A 20467-nucleotide genomic window follows, 5' to 3' on the forward strand; every position below is an offset into this window, starting at 1 on the left:
ACGCTGACCAATATCCCCATCTACACCTGGTACCACCTCCTCTGTTTGCCATATCCCTCTAAATTTATCATGTCCCATGTACCTGTCTAAATGTTTTTGCTGTAAATGTTGTCGAAGTAACCTGCCTCAACAACGCTACTGTGGCGGTTGGTTCCATATACCTACCACCATTTTATAAAAATCGTTGCCCCCTCAGTTAAAACCTTTTCTCCCTCGCATTTAAACCTGTCCTCTCCGCATTCTTGATTCCCCTACTCTGGTTAACAAGAACTGCATGTATGCTAGTCTTTTCCGCTCATGATCGTTACATCTCAATACGATCACCCCTCATCCTCCTGCACTCAAAGGAATAAAGTCTATTAGCCTGGTCACCTCCTCCCAACTTACCCTCAGGTCCTTGTCCCTGGCCACATTCTCATAAATTTCGCTGCACACCTTTTTTACAGTAGCTTACCAACCTCTCTCCTATCAAATGGAATGACAAAACTGAATACAATACTCTAATATTGTGCCTCCTCACCATCTATTAATGATTAAGGGTCCGTTAACTGTGTGGCTGCCGCCTGCCGCCTGGCTCCGGCCTGCCTTTCTGCCTTTTGATTCGCTGCTACCCTTCCTATCAGCTTCCAACACACTTGAAAAACAAAGTTGCAAGACGGAACACTCATGCTTTTCACCCCTCAATGGGATTTCACAGCTAGTGCTTCAACAGGAGGGAGGGGCCAATTGGTCTTGCAATTGGAACTGCTGCAGCACGCAGGGTAGGTGAAATTGGATTTTTTTTTTATCCACTGCTGGATGGAGGCAGGGGAGTGCTAGGGAATCTTACATTTGGGAACGGTTTCAGTTCCGTGTTGGAGGAGACGTGTGCAGGTTGTGGGAATATTGGGTTGGGGTATCACACCATTTGGGGAAGGGTGACCCAACGTCTCTGCAACTTGGTCGAGTATCGTATACAACTGGGACATACACCTCCCAACTTCCATACACCATACCCCTGACTGATGAAGTCCATGTGCTGAAGGCCTACTTGACCATCTTCTCAACTTGTGATTGCCATTTTTTCAGGAGCTCTGCACTATCACTCCTTCCATCATCACACTCGCTGCCTCCTTTCATTAAGCCAAAATTTTCTATCCTGTTGGCTGATTCTCCTTGGATCCCATGCAATCTACCCTTCCAGACCAGCCTAACCACACGGTACCTTGTTAAGTACCTTGCTGAGATCCATATTTGCATCATCCACAACTCTGCCTTTGTTAACATTTATCATCACATCTAAAAAAATCAATCAGGGTCCATGAGACACGATCTCCCCACATACCAAACAATGCTGACAATCCCTATCATCTTCTGTCAATACAACTGCTGTATATCTCCTCACTCACAATTACTCTCTAGTACCATTCAAACCACAGCTGTTAGACTCCCTGGCCTCTAGTTCTTGGTCTTCCCTGCAACTTTGCTGACATAGAGATTTCAATATTTGCCACCCTCGAGGTCTTCTGGCACCTGACACATATTTAACAATAGCTCATAAATCACTGCCTGGGTTACTGTAATGTTCAAGTCTAGCTTCTCAGTGTCCTCCGTTAATATATATATGATAAGGGCCGGGAGATATGTCTAACTTCCTACGCATTAGGACTTTCAGCCGCCTCCTCGACCATTAATACTGAACTGCTCGCAGAATGCTAACCAAGTTGGCATGGTAACAAAGTGGGGGCAAAAAGAACATGTTTTGTGTACAGTAACAGATTGAATGAATCTTGGGCTCGTATCTTCCTGATCCCTGTCAATCATTTACCACATTTGAAAATTTAAAGGCCATCGCTATTTTATCGAGCATCCCCTTATCATCAATTGTTCTTTTTGCCTGGAAACAATTTCCACCCGCAAGAGATGCAACACTTGTCCCTTTACCTCCCCCTCGACTCCGTTCAAGGGAACCAAGCAAATCGTTCCAGGTGACGACAGAGGTTTACCTGCATCTCTTCCAACCTCATCTATTTGCGTTCCGCTGCTGCTAGATGTCAAGCGATCTCTTTATCGGTGACTGACCAAGCGGGAGGTTGGGCGACACTCGTTTTCGCCGAACACCTCCGCTCGGGGTCCGCAATAAACCCAGCTGACCTCCTCCGGCGGCTCAGCACTTCAACTTTGTCCCCCTCCCACTCGCCTCCAGACCTCCTCTGATCCTGGGATCTCCTCCATGGCCCCAGCGAGCAGCACCGGAAATTGGAGGAACAGCACCTCATATTCCGTTTGGGGAGTCTGCACCCCGGGGGCATGAACATCGACTTCTCCCAATTCTGTTAGTCTCCCTTGCTGTCTCCTCTCCCCTTCGTCTCAGCTCCCTTGCTTTCTCCGCTATCCCCACCCCTCCAGCCTGTCCAGTCTACTCCTCCTTTTTCCCTTTCTTGTCCCCCGACCAAATCCTCCACGGTCATCCCTGATCAGTCTGAAGAAGGGTTTCGGCCCGAAACGTTGCCTATTTCCTTCGCTCCATAGATGCTTGCTGCACCCGCTGAGTTTCTCCAGCTTTTCTGTGTAACCTTCGATTCTCCAGCATCTGCAGTTCCCTCTTAACCAATTTCACTTGCTTTTGTATTCCTTATTTTTTTTACAATGTCATACCCTGAAACTTTAAAATAATGCCACGTTGTACTCTTGTCTTTGATCACAAAACACAACATAATTATTCATCCTATCCAATACAAAAATAGTTAACACTTTTGATAGATCTATACAGTATTTAGAAAAAATCGCAGATGTTTCCCAAATGGTTCCTCTGTAAATACAATTTCACCAGAAAGGACCTGTAAGGTGCTGGTACTTCATGGTCTATTATGGGGACAGCTGCTGCAAAAATTCACTGCCAACGTCCCTCGTTTGCAGAGACACATCACACTGATGGTCAGAAATAGACCCTGTTTTCCTCTTACCCCCGTTCCCCCCCCTCCTCAACTGTGCCCCTGGACTTGGACCAATTTCTACCTCCGTCATATTTCCACCAACATTCCTTCCTCTGGCTTCACAATTCGCAATTCTGCAACTCCTTTGTCTCACTCCGTCACCTTTTCCCATGCTCTACTGCCTGATCCTGCCAGAGTTACTCCCAGCACTTTGTGTCATTTTATTTTGGCAGAAATTGGTGTTTGATTCCAATTTAAATGGCACGTGAACTGGATTTGGGTGCAGAATAAAAGAACAGTTGCCAGAAAGCTAAGTGTAACAATGAATGCGTCGTGAATTGCAATTGCGCTCAAAGGAGAATATATATACAATTTATACTATAACTTTGGGAAAATCCATCGTTAAATTTTTCAACCCATTATACAATATCAGTTCAAGTTCAAGTTCACATTTATTGCCACCATGCACCAATTGAGGTACAGTGGAATTTGATTTACCATGCAGTCATACAACAATAAGAACCATACACAATAGAATATAACATGAACATCCACCACAGTGCTTATCAACATTCTTCATTGTGGTGGAAGGCAATATCTTTGTCAGTCCTCCTCCTTTGTTCATCCGTGGTCAGGGCCATGAAACCCTCCGCAGTCGCCCCTATTGATGACCCTATGTATAGTCCGTCGGGATGCTCGAAACTCCAATGTTTTTTGACGGGCTTGGTGGTCCCGAATCGGCTGCTTCCTACCAGAGACCGGGGCTTCACGATGTTATAGACCGCAGGCGAAGGTCGGAGCTCTTAAAGCACACACCACGCCCGCGGCTAGAAGCTCCGCAGACCGCGGCTTCAGGATGGTATAGGCCACAGGCCAGCAGTCGAAGCACTTCTTCTGGCTCACCCTCTCCGTGATGGAAAGTCCACGCCGCCCCCGCGGCTAGAAATTCCACAGCCCGCGGCTTCAGGATGTCGTACTCCGTGGGCCAGCGATCGGAGCACTTCTTTCTAGTGACCCCCGGCAAGGAATGGCCTGGCTCCATGACTCCGGAAAAGGCTGCACCAATCCAAGTTGTTAGACACTAAGGACCGGGCGAAATGCAACTAGGAGAAAAAGTCGCTTTCCCACCGAGGTAATCGACTAAAAAACAGTTTCCCCCAATTCCCGCCCCCACCCCCCCACACTAAAACATATTTATCTATCTATCTATAATATTAAAACCCTGTGGCTGGGTGTGTGTGTGTGTGGTGTGTGCTGTGTGGTTGTGTGTGCGGTGGTTGTGGGTGTTGTGTGGTGTGTTTCTCCCTGGCTGTGTTTGTGGGTGCCAGCCTTTTGATTCGTTGCTATGCCTAATACCACATGCAGGAACGCCAAGATTTTTTTTCCATTTCAGTAGAGATTTCCACTTTGTACATCCCATACCCACACTCCTGATTAAATGTTGTTTGTGTTTATGTACACATTTTTAATAGAATCCCTTCTCCCCCCCCCTCCCCCAAATTTCAAAAATGTTAAAAACAAACATGTTCTCACCCATAAAATGTTGGTGAACGTTCCATCGTGTGATGTCACAATGCCCAATGCTCACAAGATGTTCAATCGGAATGGATCATTTACATATGCCTTTTGCACCTGCACCAGCCCCAGCCCCAGCCTCAGCCCCAGTCCCAGCCCCAGCCCCAGCCCAGCCCCCCCCCCCCCCCAACCCCCTGCAGCCTGTGTCGAATGCGTCATCACGTGTGTGGGAAATAGAGAAAGAGGATTGGGGTGATAGGGAAATGGGGAACAGAATGGACTGCCCCTACTTACCCCCCCTTCCACTCTCCCTCCCCACTATTTTCCCCTCTCTCCCCCAACCCCTCTCCTCCTCCCTCCACACTATTCCCCCTCCCTCCCCACCCCATCTCCCTCCTCAACCCTCCGCCCCCCTTCCCCACTACTTCTCTGTCCCTCTTCCATCACTCCCCCTAACCACGCCCTCCCCACTTCCACTTACCCCATCCCTCTCCCCTCTCCCTCCCCCACCCCTCTCTCTCCCCTCCCCTTCCCCCAATCCTTCCCCCCCTCTCCCCCACCCCTTTTTCCCCCTACACCCCCTCTGTCCCGTTCCACCACCCCCTATTACCCCTCCTCCCCCCTCCCTCCCCCACTCTTCCACTTTCCACCACCTCCCCTAGTGGTTAGTGTAAAGTGTGATGCCGCAGACCCCCCCCCCCCCCCCACAAACGCGCGTTGGGGAAACAGACCCAACGGGTCTGCACTTGGTCTAGTAAACACTAAAACACACTTTTAGACATACTAAAAACAAGGACATCAGGACATAAATCACCATGAACTATGATTTAACTGAATTACATTTCTGTATGTAGTTGGACAATACAACTGAGAAAAATGTTCAATTAATGATCCACTTCCAACAATTATTTTCTTTTTGTTGGAATTCATAAAATTCCAGACATGTGCTCCATACGTTGCTGAGAAGGTCCGTTCTATATCCTTCTTTTTCCAAGGAGTATAGTACTTCTTCCAAGATAGATATGGGATTGGGTAGAACCGATCTCGGATCCATAAAGAGATGCCGTTGCATTCTTTGCCAATGAAGGGAGCTAGATTATTCGTCTGACACCATCTCTTCAGCACACGGGTAAGCAGTCCAGGGCCTTGATGACCCCAAATATATCCAATGTAATTGGCCACAAAATCTTCCATGCAATTCCATAAAACAGGATGATGCCTATGTGAGAAACCTAATGCCCCATTACTGACAGTTCCAGCAGTCTGAGGGCATGTAAAGTTAGTAAACGGCATTGGCTTCATTGATATAATATCAGTATCCAGGTAGATGCCCCCATATTTCCACAGCAGTGCTAATCTGCAGCCATCAGCAAACACATGGGTCCAAAACCTCTCCTTTTCTGGATTTACCTGTGGGATAATGGACAAAAAAAATTTCAATTCATTATCTTAATTTCCATTCTTTCTGAACATGCAGTCGTTCTTTCTGCATTCTTTTTGTCTCTTCCTCGTGACACAACGCTTTATCAGTCAAAGAATTGAATATAGAAATTGGGATGTTATGTACAATTGTACAAGATATTGGTGGCACACCTCTTAGTGTATAGTGTTCTGTTATGGTCACCCAGCAATAGGGAATGATGTTGTTGAACTAGTTGGGCAGGTTTGGACCTTATTCCTTGGATACCAGGAGACTGGGGGATAATCTCATAGAGGTATGTAAAATCAGTGGAATAGATAGGGTGAATGAACATAGTCTGAAAATTTAAGAAAAGAGGCCTAAGTTATGGCAGAAGGTTTAATAGGAACCAGAGACTCAATTTTTTCAAACAGTGGACAGTGGCTACACGGAACAAGCTGCCAAAAGAACTAGTTGATGAAGCTACAATAACAGCATTTCAGTCAAGCACAAAATGCTGGAGTATCTCAGCGGGACAGGCAGCATCCCTGGAGAGAAGGAATGGGTGACGTTTCGGGTCGAGACCCTTCTTCAAACTCAAAGACATTGTTCAGGCACATGAACAGGAAAGGTTTAGAGAGATACGGGGTGTGGTAATGGAATAAATTATGTGGGAGCTAAAGGGAGCATGTTATATAAAATGTTTCCATGTGGTATCTCCGTCCACACTGCGGCCGAACATCGTGGAGTTGGCGACCTCTTGTTTGGGAGTTCTGGAGCTACAAAGCAGAAGAGCTTGCGGACTCTAACATTTTGTAGCGGGCGATCCCTTTGCCAGGGGTCGGCATTTGGTGTTCCAACCTGTGGGAGCTGCGGACTTTAACATCGTGAAACTCGTGGTCCCTGGTTAGGGACCAATTTCGGAAACTCCAAACCGCAGGAGTTTCGACCGTTCCATTGCAAGAGCTTAGACCGCCCCGACATGGGAGCTCGATCCCTGTTGACAGCCTATCCAACCTCTCCATATAACTCAAAATTTCTAGAACTGATAACATCCTTAAAAATCTTCATTGCACACTTTGCAGTTTGTTATTTTGACTGAAATAATCCAATCCAGACAGCATAGTGATCATTAATATCTATTTTAAAACATCGAATATTGCAGCAGCAAACATTAAAAAACCTACTGTATCAATTCATGTTTTATACATGCCCAACCAGTAAACATTCACTGACTTATTTGGCAGAAAATCCCAACGATTCACCACACCACCCTCTGACTGAGAGAAGTTCCTCCTCAATTTTATCCTGAATGTCCAGCCCTATTTAGAGCTAGTCATCCCCTTAATATAGACACATAATCAAGGGAAGCATCATCTCAGTATTTACCCTGTCAAGCACCTCACGAATATTGGACATTTTAGGGAGATAGCTTTCTAATCTCATGTGAATACTGGCCCAAGATGTTCAATTTCTGTTATACAACAAACTTGCCATGCAAGGAATCAACCTGGTGCAACTGTGCCGCACTGCATTTAGTGTGTGCATTCTTCCTTAATCAGGGAGACTAGATTTAGACGCAACTTACTCCCAGGAAGAAAATAGTCAATGCACACTCTTCCTGTTATGTACGTCCAAATGTCTTTTAAGTGCTGTCAGAAGCTGCCTCAAACACTTCCTCCAGCTTATTCCATAGACAGACCATTCACTGTGTGGAAAATCAGGCCTCATGATCCTATTGTGTGCATTCACCTGATCCAGGTCCCTAACAACATTAGACACGTCTATAAGATCACCCCTCAGTCTCCTTAGCTTCAAGAACAAATTCCTACCCTGTCCAACCTCTTCCAATAATTTAGTCCTTGAATCCTGGTTAATATCATGGTAAAGCTTTTCTTCACTCAATCAGTCATGGTGGCACAGCGGTAGAGTTGCTGCCTTACAGCAAAATGCAGCGCCAGAGACCCGGGTTCGATCCTGACTACAGGTGCTGTCTGTATGGAGTTTGTAAGTTCTCCCAGTGATCTGCGTGGGTTTTCTCTGAGATCTTTAGTTTCCTCCCACACTCCAAAGACGTACAAGTTTGTTGGATAATTGGCTTGATAAAAATGTTAAATTGTCCAAGTTGGCGATATGCAGAATACTGCCCAGCCGACTACGAAATTCAGAAGGTTCAGAAGGTTCAAACTTAATGGAATCTTTCCTGGGTGATCAAAACAAACACAAAATTCCAGATTGGGCCTCACCAACTTCTTGTGCAACTGCAACATCATCAACATCTTAGACCTAATGTTTTCACTAATGTAGGTCAGCATGTCTCATCGTTTTCACCTCTCCACAGCCAAAAATTGATCATTGGGGACTCCACTTTTGCTTCGTCAATGGTGCTGCCTCAAATTTGTTTTGAACCTTTTCATACTCCGAGTTACTCTCTCCCCGACTCTCAGTCTGAAGAAGTGTCTCGACCCGAAATGTCACTTATTCCGTTTCTCCAGAGATGCTGCCTGCCCCGCTGAGTTACTCCAGCATTTTATTTCTATCTTTATGTCAAAGATTTCATCACTACCCTGTCCACCTATGATGTTATTTTTAGTGAATTATGTACTTGTACTCCTAGCTCCCTCTATTCTACAGCCATCCCAGGGCCATAAAATCCACTGAGAAGGTCCTACTCTGGTTTGACGACCCATAATTTAACGCATCACACTTTCTTCTTATTGGTTACCTTTTGATACCAGAATTTCAACGAAGTATTATCAAACAATTCGGTAGCATTTAAAGCTAGAAGAACAACATTCTTCATTGAGGTGAGCAACGGGATGAGTCTGTACTTAGGCTCTGGATATTGGCTCAAGTTGCCACTGAACCCCTTCATGAAGAAATAGATTGGTTTATCTGGGTTTTGACGAGCAGCAGACTCCACTGAGCACATCACCAATGGCTTCAGCTCCACCTTGTCTGTTGTTTCCACAAACATAATCCCAGGGTCCAGGTGTGGACGAGGACCATCCATGGGAGCTTCATCTTCCACTTGTGACATTCTTACCATGTTCTTTTGAAAATGTTGTTGTATTTTCATATGCCAACTTACATACAGCAGAACACTAGCTCCAAATATGACGACAAGGCTAAATATCCGACGAATGGGAATCATGGTGTGGCAATGAGGTGTTTCTCCAAAGGATCCTGTGAATTAATAAATCAAAAAGTATTATTCCCTGAGCATGGAAGAGCCTGATTTTTTTTGATAGCTTTAGAGAGGAGAATGCTGAGAAATCTGAAACTTCAAAAGACAACAATTGCCAAGCAATTAGAAGTCTGATTTATTTGTACTACCATGACTGAGTGTGCCAGTGGAATCAATATTAAAATAGGTCCTGATGAATATATCGGGAGAGATTAATTACTGACAACAACAGCAGAGAGAAATGTTGGGAACCCTGTTGGGGATTAACAGCACCTGACCGACCATCCAGAATTTATCACCTTCTGTCTTATCCTCTCTTTGTTTGACAGGTAACCCCAGCATCGGAGATGTTGTGGTAGCAAGTCCTGCTTGTGAATCTTGGGGAGGCGGTAGACATCAGCAGTGCACATTGAGGGTGGGGGCGTGGAGGTAGGATTGCCTGAGGATAAAAGATCAGTGATAAAGGCATTCGATTTTTCGATGGAGGGAGGGATGAGGTGTTTTTTTGGCAGCCGGCATTGAAACAATACAGTTCCTTGTCTGAAGAAGGGTCTCGATCTGAAAAGTCACCCAATCCTCTCTCCAGCGATGTTGCCTGTCCCGCTGAGTTACTCCAGCATTTTGTGTCTACCTTAAGTGAAAAACAATGCTGGAAGTAATTTTAATAGGACAGGCAGCAACATTTTCAGTCAATAACATTTCATCAGATTTCTCCACTCCCTTGTCTGACAGGTTTATGACCTTTAATTCTGCCAGAGCATGAACCTTGTTGCTGAAAGATGGAGGCCTGTGACGAGTGTGTGCCTCGTGGATCAGTACTGGGCCCATTGCTGTGAACCTATGAGGTGGTTGCATTTTGGGATGTCAAACCTGGCCAAGAATTTCACAGTGAATGTTAAGGTATTTTTGTTGTGTTGTCAAGCAGAGGGAGTCTAGGAAAACCAACACATAGTTCCCTGAATGTCTTCCAGGTGAAATAGTTAAGGCAAATTCAATTAGAACATATAAAATTCATTTGAACAGGCACATCAGGTTGGGAGAAGCACTCAAGCTTCACATTCATAATGGAAACTGTGCAGGAAGAATATCCATGACCTCACTGGATTAGCCAATGGTCCAAAAATCTGAATCTCTCCCCCCTGCACTAGCTCCTCAACTGCACGATCACCTGTCCTGTCTTCAGGAGCCAGAAGCAAGATGTCATGTATTCCAATGGTGGTAAATAACATATCACACACTGTTCACCGGCACAGATATCTGAAAGAGAAAAACTTCAACAATCACAGCAGGATCCAGGAATGGCTAGAATGTTTCCCATCTGAGGAAAAACACAGGATTGGGAAATAAAGGCTAGTGTAGAGAGAAACAGAGGGATTGGAGATGTATTGTGGTGTAGAGGTACATCAGGAAGACAGTTGTGGTGTGTTTTGTGGGGGGGGGGGGTAAATGTGGGAGGGTAACATTACGCATCATTGTTCCAAAATCCTCTGCTTCAACTGTGGTAATGGGAATTAGAATTGCACAAAAAAGGTGTCCATGGAATTAATTGCAATAGAAACATAGAAAAATAGGTGCAGGAGTATGGCACTTGGCCCTTCGAGCTAGCACCACCATTCAAGTCAAGTCAAGAGTCAAGTCATGAGAGTTTATTGTCATGTGTCCCAGATAGGACAATGCACTTCTTGCTTGCTTCAGCACAACAGAATATTGTAGGCATAAATACAGAACATCAGGGTGTCCATATACCATAGAACAGTGGTTCTCAACCTTTTTTCAGTGATGTACCCCCTGTGAAATAATTTTTTCAGCCAAGTACCCCCTAACCAGCGCAAAGCATTTTTGGTTGAAAAAAAAAGACTTAAAACAGAGCACTGTGCCATCAGTGTCTGATTTATTAAACTTTGGAACTGATAAACACATACAAAATTCAAACATTTGAAAAAAAAAACTATTTCGAACATTTGAAATGATAATAATCCATGACTAAATTTATTTCAAATATTTCTCATCACTAAAATGTAGTGATTCAAACTAATGTAATGAAAACAGTGACCATATAACCATTTAAAACTATAAAATGAACCATTTAAAACTCCATAAATGTGCAAAACACCGCTCATTTGTAGTGGTCTCTCTTGAACTATTTGGAAATAAAAAGATATAACTAAAAAAAATAAAGAAATAATTAACTTAATTATAAATAAAGATTTGTGCACATAAATATAATTATCAACACAAAGTGTCCTCTTTTGGGATCATAGTAAAGATCTGTGCTCAAAAGGAAATCATTAACTTAATTTTAAATAAAAGCAGAAATTGCTAAAAATAAAAAATAAAAATATTTATCATCTTAAAATATCTTTTTAAGAATCAAAAAGAAGACTGACATCTTAACATTACAAACTGCCAACACTGAATATTGCATTGTTGCACTGAACTGAGTGTTTTTGCACTTAGTGAGACATTTTAGTGAGACACTTGGGCTTGTGCTTCACTGAGGATCTTTTTCATTCTTGGTGGCAGGGAGGCAACTGCTGTGATCAAGCTCTTCTCCAGGCACAGTCTGTTTCTCTGCTTTGTTTTGATCACAGTCATTGCAGAGAAGGAGGCCTCACATAAATATGTGGAGGCAAAGGGTAGTAGCTGCTCCAAAGCTTTCTGTCCCAGGTCAGGGTGCTCCTGCTTCACACACACGGCGAAACAGGCGTGCATTAAGTGGCCTTGACTTAATGAAGTTGATCACTTTGATGCTGCTGTTCAAAACGTCATGTAACACAGGGCTAATTTTCTTGGACGCCAATGCTTCCCTGTGTATGACACAGTGAGTCCACATCACGTCGGGGTTTTCTTTTTTAATGCGCGCTATTAGTCCTTTCGCGCTGCCCGTCATTGATGCTGCTGTGTCTGTACAGATGCTGCTGCAGGATATCCAGCGCAAACCGTTTTCACAGAAAGCGGCATTGACAACATCAAATATGTCCTCTCCTGTTGTTTTCCCCTTCAAACTTTTGCAGAATAGTATGTGCTCATAAATGTCATCAGTATCAACGTACCTCACAAAAGCAACAAGTTGTGCATTTCCACTGACATCTGTGGATTCATCCAGCTGGAGTGAAAAGGAGTCGCTAAGTTTTCCCACAACTTGCTCGACAATGTCTATTCCCATTGTACCTACTCTGCGGCAAACAGAGTCATTTGAAAACGGTAGTCTTTAATTTCTCCGCTGCGTTTTTGTCTAGCATAGTCTCAGCCAGCACTACAGCCGCTGGAAGGAGCAGGTCTTCAGCGATAGTGAATGGCTTCTTGGCTTTAGCTACGAACAAAAACACTGCATAAGAGGCCTCCAGGGCTTTGGCTGATGTTGTGGAGGCCTTCCGCATCGTGTCTTGAGATGATCTGAATTCAGACAGTTTCCTCTTAAAAACGTCAGGTGGATTACCAACGTGACATCCATGTTTTGTCTTAAGATGACGCTGCAGATGTGCTGGCTTCATGCTACTGTTAGATCATTTCTCCCCACAGAAAAAACACAGTGCCTTGGGTGGGTTGCAACTTGTGGACGTAAATCCAATTAAAACATAATCTTCAAGATACAGCCGGAATGTTTTCGGATCTGGTTTGGCCTTCTTTGCCACTTGTCCCTCCGAGTTTTCAAAAGAATTGCTGCTACGCTTCAACCACGACTCCATCGTTTGAATTGTGATTGACAGGTGATGCCGGGTGGCATATGACAGGTTGGGTCGAACCATCCTGGAATGGGGGAGACTCTGGGTTTTTAGGATAATGAAATTGAATAGCCTACTGAATATTAAATTCATTTTATGAACTTATACTTATATTTTCCTGAAATATTTGTTAAATAATTATTTTTAAAGGATTTCTGCATGGATGCTACTTTTTAAATATATGTAGGCCTATATTTTAAACTCTCACGTACCCCCTTGAGTGCCTTCATGTACCCCCAGGGGTACGCGCACCCCCATTTGAGAACCACTGCCATAGAATATATATACACACATAAATGAATAGATAAAGTGCCATAAGCTGTTATAGTTCAGAGTTTGTTTGAAGTTATGTTTAATAGTATGTACACAAAAAAGCTGGATAAACTCAGCGGGTGCAGCAGCATCTATGGAGCGAAGGAAATAGGCAACGTTTCGGGCCGAAACCCTTCTTCAGACTATGTTTAATAGTATGATGTATGTGGGGGGAAAAGTTGTTCCTGAACCTGGATGTTGCAGATTGCAGGCTCCTGTACCTTCTACCTGAATGCAGCGGAGAAATGATTGTGTGACCAGGATGATGTGGTTCCTTGATGATGTTGGCAGCCTTTTTAAGCAGCGACTGCGATAGTTCCCCTCGATGGTAGGGAAGTCGGAGCCGATGATGGATTAGGCAGAGTTCACAACTTTTTGCAGCCTTTTCTGCTCCTTGATGCACAAGTTGCCGAACCAAGCCACGATGCATCCGGTCAGCATGCTCTCCACTGTGCACCTGTAGAAGTTTGAGAGAGTCCTCCTTGACATACCGACTCTCTGTAATCTTCTCAGGAAGTAGAGGGGCTGATGTGCCTTCTTTAAATTGCATCAGTGTTCCGGGACCAGGAGAGATCTTCGGAAATATGCACTCCCAGGAATTTAAAGTTCTTGACCCTTTCAACCATCGACCCGTTGATATAAATGGGACTGTGGGTCCCCATCCTAGCCTTTCTAAAGTCCACAATCAGTTCCTTGGTTTTGCTGGTGTTGAGAGCCAGGTTATTTTGTTGGCGCCATTTGGTCAATCGGTCGATCTCACTTCTATACTGTGACTCATCCCCATCAGTGATACGTCCCACAACAGTGGTGTCATCAGCAAACTTGAAGATGGAGTTCACACAATGCCGGCAAAGCAGTCATGAATATAGAGTGAATACACCAGGGCGCTGAGCACGCAGCCTTGAGGTGCTCCCCTGCTGATTGTTATCGAGGTTGACACATTTCCACCAATACAGACAGACTGTGGTCTGTGAATGAGAAAGTCGAGGATCCAATTGCAGAGGGATGCGCAAAGACACAGTTCTGAGAGCTTGGTAACCAGCTTGGAGGGGATGATCGGATTAAATGCTGAGCTGTAGTCAATGAATAACAGCCTGACATATGAGTTTTTCTTTATCCAAGTGGTCCAAAGCGGAGTGGAGAGCCAGTGAGACCGCATCCACCGTTGATCTGTTATGGCGGTAAGCGAACTGCAGTGGGTCCAGGTTTTTGTCGAGGTATGAGTTGATTTGCACCATGTTCAGCCTCTCAAAGCACTTCATCACCACAGACATTAGTGCCACTGGTCGGTAGTCATTGAGGCACATCATTTTGCTCTTCTTGGGCAGCGGTATTATTGAAGATGATCATGGCTGATCATCTAAAATCAGTACCCCGTTCCTGCTTATTCCCCACATCCCTTGATTCCTTTGGCTCTGAGAGCTAAATCTAACTCTCTCTTGAAAACATTCAGTGAATTGTTCTGCACCGCCTTCTGTGGCAGAGAATTCCACAGATTCACAAGTCTCTGGGTGAAGAACTTTTTCCTCATCTCAGTCCTAAATGGCCTACTCCTTATTCTTAAACTGTGACCCATGGTTCTGGACTCCCCCGACATCAATAGACAATACACAATAGACAATAGTTGCAGGAGTAAACCATTTGGCCCTTCGAGCCACTGTGATCATGGCTGATCATCCCCAATCAGTGCCCCATTCCTGCCTTCTCCCCATATCCCCTGACTCCGCTATTTTTAAGAGCCCTATCTAGCTCTCTCTTGAAAGCATCCAGAGAACCTGCTTCCACCGCCCACTGAGGAAATGATTCACCACTCTCTGTGAGAAAAAGTGTTTCTTCGTCTCCGTTCTAAATGGCTTACTACTTATTCTTAAACTGTGGCCCCTGGTTCTGGACTCCCCCAACATCGGGAACACGTTTCCTGCCTCTAGTGTGTCCAAGTCCTTAACAATCTTATATGTTTCAATGAGATGCCCTCTCATCCTTCTAAACTCCATAGTGTACAAGCCCAGCTGCTCCATTCTCTCAGCATATGACAGTCCCGCCATCCCGGGAATTAACCTTGTCAACCTACGCTGCACTCCCTCAATAGCAAGTATGTCCTTCCTCAAATTAGGGCACCAAAACTGCACACAATACTCCAGGTGTGGTCTCACTAGGGTTTTGTACAACTGCAGAAGGACCTCTTTGCTCCTATATTCGATTCCTCTTGTTATAAAGGCATTCGCTTTCTTCACTGCCTGCTTTACCTGCATGCTTACTTTCATAGACTGATGTACAAGGACCCCCAGATCCCATTGTACTTCCCCTTTTCCCACCTTGACGCCATTTAGTTAGTAATCTGCCTTCCTGTTTTTGCTACCAAAGTAACCTAACATTTATCTGCATTAAACTTAATCTGCCATGCATCTGCCCACTTCCCCAACCTGTCCAAGTCACTCTGCATTCTCATAGACTCCTCACAGTTCACACTGCCACCCAGCTTTGTGTCATCTGCAAATTTGCTAATGTTACTTTCAATCCCTTCATCCAAATCATTGATGTATATTGTAAATAGCGGCGGTCCCAGCACCGAGCCTTGCGGTACCCCACTGGTCACTGCCTTCCATTCTGAAAGGGACCTATTAATCCCTACTCTTTGTTTCCTGTCTGCCAACCACTTCTCTATCCAAGTCAGCACTCAACCCCCAATACCATGTGCCCTAATGTTGCCCACTAATCTCCTATGTGGGACCTTATCAAATGATTTCTGAAAGTCCAGGTACAATACATCTACTGGCTCTCACTTGTTATAAAGGCATTCGCTTTCTTCACTGCCTGCTTTACCTGCATGCTTACTTTCATAGACTGATGTACAAGGACCCCCAGATCCCATTGTATGTCCATTATCCTAGTTACATCTTCAAAAAATTCCAGAAGATTAGTCAAGCATGATTTCCCCTTCGTAAATCCATGCTGACTCGGACCGATCCTGTTACTGCTACCCAAATGTTCGGCTATCTCATCTTTTATAAATCTCCAGCATCTTCCCCACCACCGATCACCCACCATCGGGAACATTTTTCCTATATCTAGCCTGTCCAAACTTTTAAGTATTTTATATGTTTCTATAAGAAACATATTGTTAATCATATTGTTAGCGTGGAGACTTGGAAGAAATAGGAACTGAAATTAGGGTTGACTTTTCAGTGGATGATTGTAAAGTACAGAGGATTACCCCTCAAACATCTTATAAGACCCTGGAGGATATTGCACTTCAATCAAGAATCTTGCACTTTCTATTATAGTGCATACAAGTCCCGCCTTGTAAGGGTGTCTTGACTGTGGGCATTTTTATTCAAAACATAATCCTTGTCCGGAAACCCTTCCTTACAAGAGAACCTAGATAAACGCCATTTCTCTTTTCTCATATCTTCCCAGTCTCTCCTACAACATGAACATGACAACATTTTCATTGAAGACCTTTTAACCAAAGAGCTCAGAAGAGGAAGTCCGCAAGGACATTTCTACAGCAGTGGTTAAACCGAATGACAAATGCACGTCCTTCCACTGATCGTCGTTCGCTCGTGTGTCAGACGATGTAGCTGGGTGTTTGTTTGCTTCTGTCGTCACAGAGTGCATCGCATCATCGCTTCCAGGGATCACCACGAGGAGACTCTGTCATTATCCCCCCCCCCCGACTTAAAACATAAATACTGCGCTTGATTGCTCGGAGGTGCAAGAAATGATTGACTTCTGGGGCCAGACTGTTTTGTAAATCTTCAACACTATATTTTACTGCTGTAATTAATGCTAATCTACAATGAATTTTAAAAGCAATATCAATTTGGTTGAACCCATGAACAAATTAACAATGTAGGAAGGAACTGCAGGTGCTGGTTTACACCGAAGATAGGCACAAACTGCTGGAGTAACTCAGCAGCATCTCTGGAGAGAAGGAATGGGTGATGTTTTGGGTCGAGACCCTGTTTCAGACTGAGAGTCAGGGGAGAAGGAGACAGTAGATATGTGGGTTGGTAATGTGTGAAAACGAATTAACAAATTAACAGATTAAACACGACAGATAAAACTAATTAACAGTCATAGATTAACACAAGAATAGGTTCTTCAGCCTCCAATACCTGTACCATGAAGCCAATCTAATTAATTCCATCTGCCTACAGATGGTCCAAACCCCTCTATTCCCTGCCTCTTCTTGCTTCTATATAAAAGCCTTTGAAATGTTGCTGTCGTGAATGCTTCTATCACCTTCCTGGCAGCACATTGCGTGTAAAAGAAACTTGCTTTGCAAATCTCCTTTAAACTTGACGCCTCTCACTTTAAACTGTCCATTAATGTTTGATATTTTCACGCTGGAGTAAAAAAGTTCATCCTTTATGATTCTATTTTATTAACCTTAATTCCTTCAATTCTCATATTCCTTTAAGCTTCAATATTTATGTCCTCACTTTCAAGCGTACATTATCACAGCTTTGTTCTGAAGTTTTAAATCACCAAGACTTGTGCCTTTATTTACATTAGTCCTGCCTCACGTATTCTTCCAAGCTCCAAAGCTTTGGCTTGTAATTATAAGAGAACAAGAAAATGAACCATAGCATTCTATCACTCCTTTGTCATGGAACTTAGTACTGATCCCATGGCACCAATGATCATTTCTCTTCAACACCCAATGTTAAAATTGTGCTTGACATCAAGGTCATTAAAGCATTCATATCCATAATCATCCTGATGAAAAACATAAGATCTAAAATGCCCCATTTTTAACTTGGCTTCAGCAGAACAGTATTTGTTACATTCAAGTTCATATTTGGCAGTAAAACCAGTCAGCGACCATAAATGTCTATCGAGCAAAAACGAAAGATGTCGAACCATTGAAATCTTATTTATAACGCGATTAGGCAAAATTTACTTTAAAATGAAACAATTCATGCAGAATATTGTACACAAACGGTGATATAATATTCCGGAAGTGGCGGCGTTGTTAACAGCTGCGGCTCGCCTGCAGTCCGTCTGTCTTTACTTTTTTCTGTTGTTTATTTTGTCTTGTTTTGGTTAAGTTTTAGTTTGTTGGGTTGTGTTTGTTGGGGGTGGGTGAAACATGTTCTCTGTCTCTTCCTTCGGGGGAATGTGACTTTTTCGTGTCGTATACCCCTTCTCTGCCTCCGTCTGCGCTGAGGCCTAATGGCGGAGCTGGCGGCCTCCAGCCTGCGACCGACCCCGAGGCTCCGGAGGCAGAGCCAGCCAGGACTCACCAACGAGAGGCTGGCCATCTTCAGGGCTGAGACAGAGGTGGCCCGACTTGCTGGTGCGGCGTTCTGGCTTTCAGCGGCGGCCTGAAGCTGATGCAGCGGGGCTCGGAGCTGAGACTGCGGGACCCAGAGCTGGGGCAGTGACCTGGTGCTGGGGCGCCTGCCCGGAGCTGGGGCAACGGCCCGGAGCGGAGACGGCGGGACCCTGAGCTGGGGCGGCGGCCCGGAGCGGAGACTGTGGGACCCGAAGCTGGGCGGCTGCTTGGAGCTGGGGCGGCTGCCCGGAGCTGATGCTGTGGCGGGCCGTCTCGGAGCGGAGGCGGCGTTCCGGCTTTCGGCGGCGGCGACATCACCACGGAGGTCCGTTGGACTGGAGGGCGGCATCTCTGGCCTGGATCGATCGTCTCAGCACAGAGGGAGAACAAGGAGGGAAGAGACGGAGACTAAGACTTTGCCTCCATCACAGTGATGATGTGGTTGGTGAACTCACTGTGGTGGATGTTTAATTTGTGTTTATTGTATGTTTTATTTTTATTGGTTCTGTGTATGACTGTTGACAATAAAGGAATCTAATTCTAATCTAATTCTAATCTAAAAAATGCCTAATGCCCAGCTTGACTTAAATGTCATATAAGCAGAATGCTGGAGTCACTCAGCAGGTTAGGCAGCATCTCTGGAGAACATTGCTATGTGACATTTCGGGTGGGGACCTTTCTTCACAATACACTTATTGCTCGTTTGGATAAATTATTTTGATGCAATCATACTTTTCTTGCAGACAATTTTAATCACACTGGAGAACATCATGAGTGTCGAGTGTGGACTGCAAATGACACAAGGGGGTCAAAACATTTCAAAAAGGGGAAGGCTGCAGGCGTGCAAGATATATAAATGGCAGAAGACAAACTGGGTATTAAAATTATAGTGTTGGAAGAAACTGCAAATGTTGTTTTAAACCGAAGATAGACACAAAATGCTGGAGTAATGCAGCGACACAGGCAGCATCTCTGAATTACTCCAGAATTTTATGTCTATTTTCAATGAAAATGATAGCACAGATACAAATTTTGTTGATTGATTATCCAGGATAATTGGCAAAATCAAGAATTCAAGATAAGACATTCATAAACTACCAAGGCATGTTGCGAGCTTAAGAGAGACACAAAATGCTGGAGTAACTCAGCGGGTCAAGCAGCAACTTTGAGAAAAGAAATAGGAGACATTTCGGGTCAAGACCCTTCTTCAGACTGAGAGTCAGGGGAAAGGGAAACGAGGTGTGTAAAGGTGCAGAATAAATCAGTGCAGGCAGAGAAAAGCCACTGGAGACCACAATGGTCCAGTGTTGACTGTGGAAGAGGAGATAACAAAGGGATATGAACAGTGAAACAAGCAGGACAACTAGGGTGGGAGAGGGATGGAGAGAGAGGGAATTCAAGGATCACTTGAAATTAGAAAAAACATTGATATTCATACCACTGGGTTGTGAGCTGCCCAGAGAAATCAGAGATGCTGTTCCTCAAATTTGTGTGTGACCTCACTCTGACAGTGGAGGGGGCCCAGGACAAAAAGGTCAGTATGAGAATGGGGAGGGGAGTTCAATGTTTGGCAACTGGGGCATTTCTAAACATTCCATTTTATATTTTGCCACAGATCACTTTCCTTTTGAAGATATCAACATAACACAAACACAAGGGAAATAAAACACTTTTTTTCCAAGAGAAGAACCAAGTACAGTATAATTCCAAAGTAAATATGTTTACGAGCTTTGTCACTTACCTGTTTTAAACTGGCAGTGTCAGTGAAGACGTTTCGTGAGACTATCCTCGGTTGTTTCATTTGGCAACTGGTATCTTGAGTTTATGTTTGCTTTTATTTATGAATGATGGGAGTGCCCAAAAGGGAGATTTAGTCATTAATAGGTGTTCATCAGTGTGACAGTGAGTGTGAATGTTCTGTCAATGAGATTTGCATTAGACAATAGACAATAGACAATAGGTGCAGGAGTAGGCCATTCGGCCCTTCGAGCCAGCACCGCCATTCAATGTGATCATGGCTGATCATCCCCAATCCTGCCTTCTCCCCATATCCCCTGACTCCGCTATTTTTAAGAGCCCTATTTAGCTCTCTCTTGAAAGCATCCAGAGAACCTGCTTCCACCGCCCACTGAG

At 44.4% G+C, this 20467-nt stretch overlaps 1 protein-coding gene across 1 annotated transcript; it reads right to left on the minus strand.

Annotated features, from left to right (window-relative positions):
* Positions 1-5141: 5141 nt before the first annotated feature.
* LOC129703524 (alpha-1,4-N-acetylglucosaminyltransferase-like) lies at positions 5142-20137 on the minus strand. The gene is made up of 3 exons (XM_055646061.1): positions 20076-20137; positions 8555-9015; positions 5142-5840 (listed from the first exon to the last, which is right to left on the minus strand). Exons 2-3 carry the CDS (start codon positions 8981-8983, stop codon positions 5241-5243), a joined length of 1029 nt encoding a protein of 342 aa, XP_055502036.1. The 5' UTR covers positions 8984-9015; positions 20076-20137; the 3' UTR covers positions 5142-5240.
* Positions 20138-20467: the final 330 nt, after the last annotated feature.

This window comes from Leucoraja erinacea, chromosome 14 (genome assembly GCF_028641065.1).
Source record: "Leucoraja erinacea ecotype New England chromosome 14, Leri_hhj_1, whole genome shotgun sequence".
Lineage (NCBI taxonomy): Eukaryota > Metazoa > Chordata > Chondrichthyes > Rajiformes > Rajidae > Leucoraja > Leucoraja erinaceus.

What these genes read in the sequence shown, in the direction of transcription:
- LOC129703524 (XM_055646061.1), bottom strand. Translation starts at nt 8,983, where the DNA reads ATGATTCCCATTCGTCGGATATTTAGCCTTGTCGTCATATTTGGAGCT. An exon ending in TGAAATTCTGGTATCAAAAG is followed by an intron (nt 5,841 to 8,554) that starts GTAACCAATAAG and finishes ATTATCCCACAG; the next exon opens with GTAAATCCAGAAAAGGAGAG.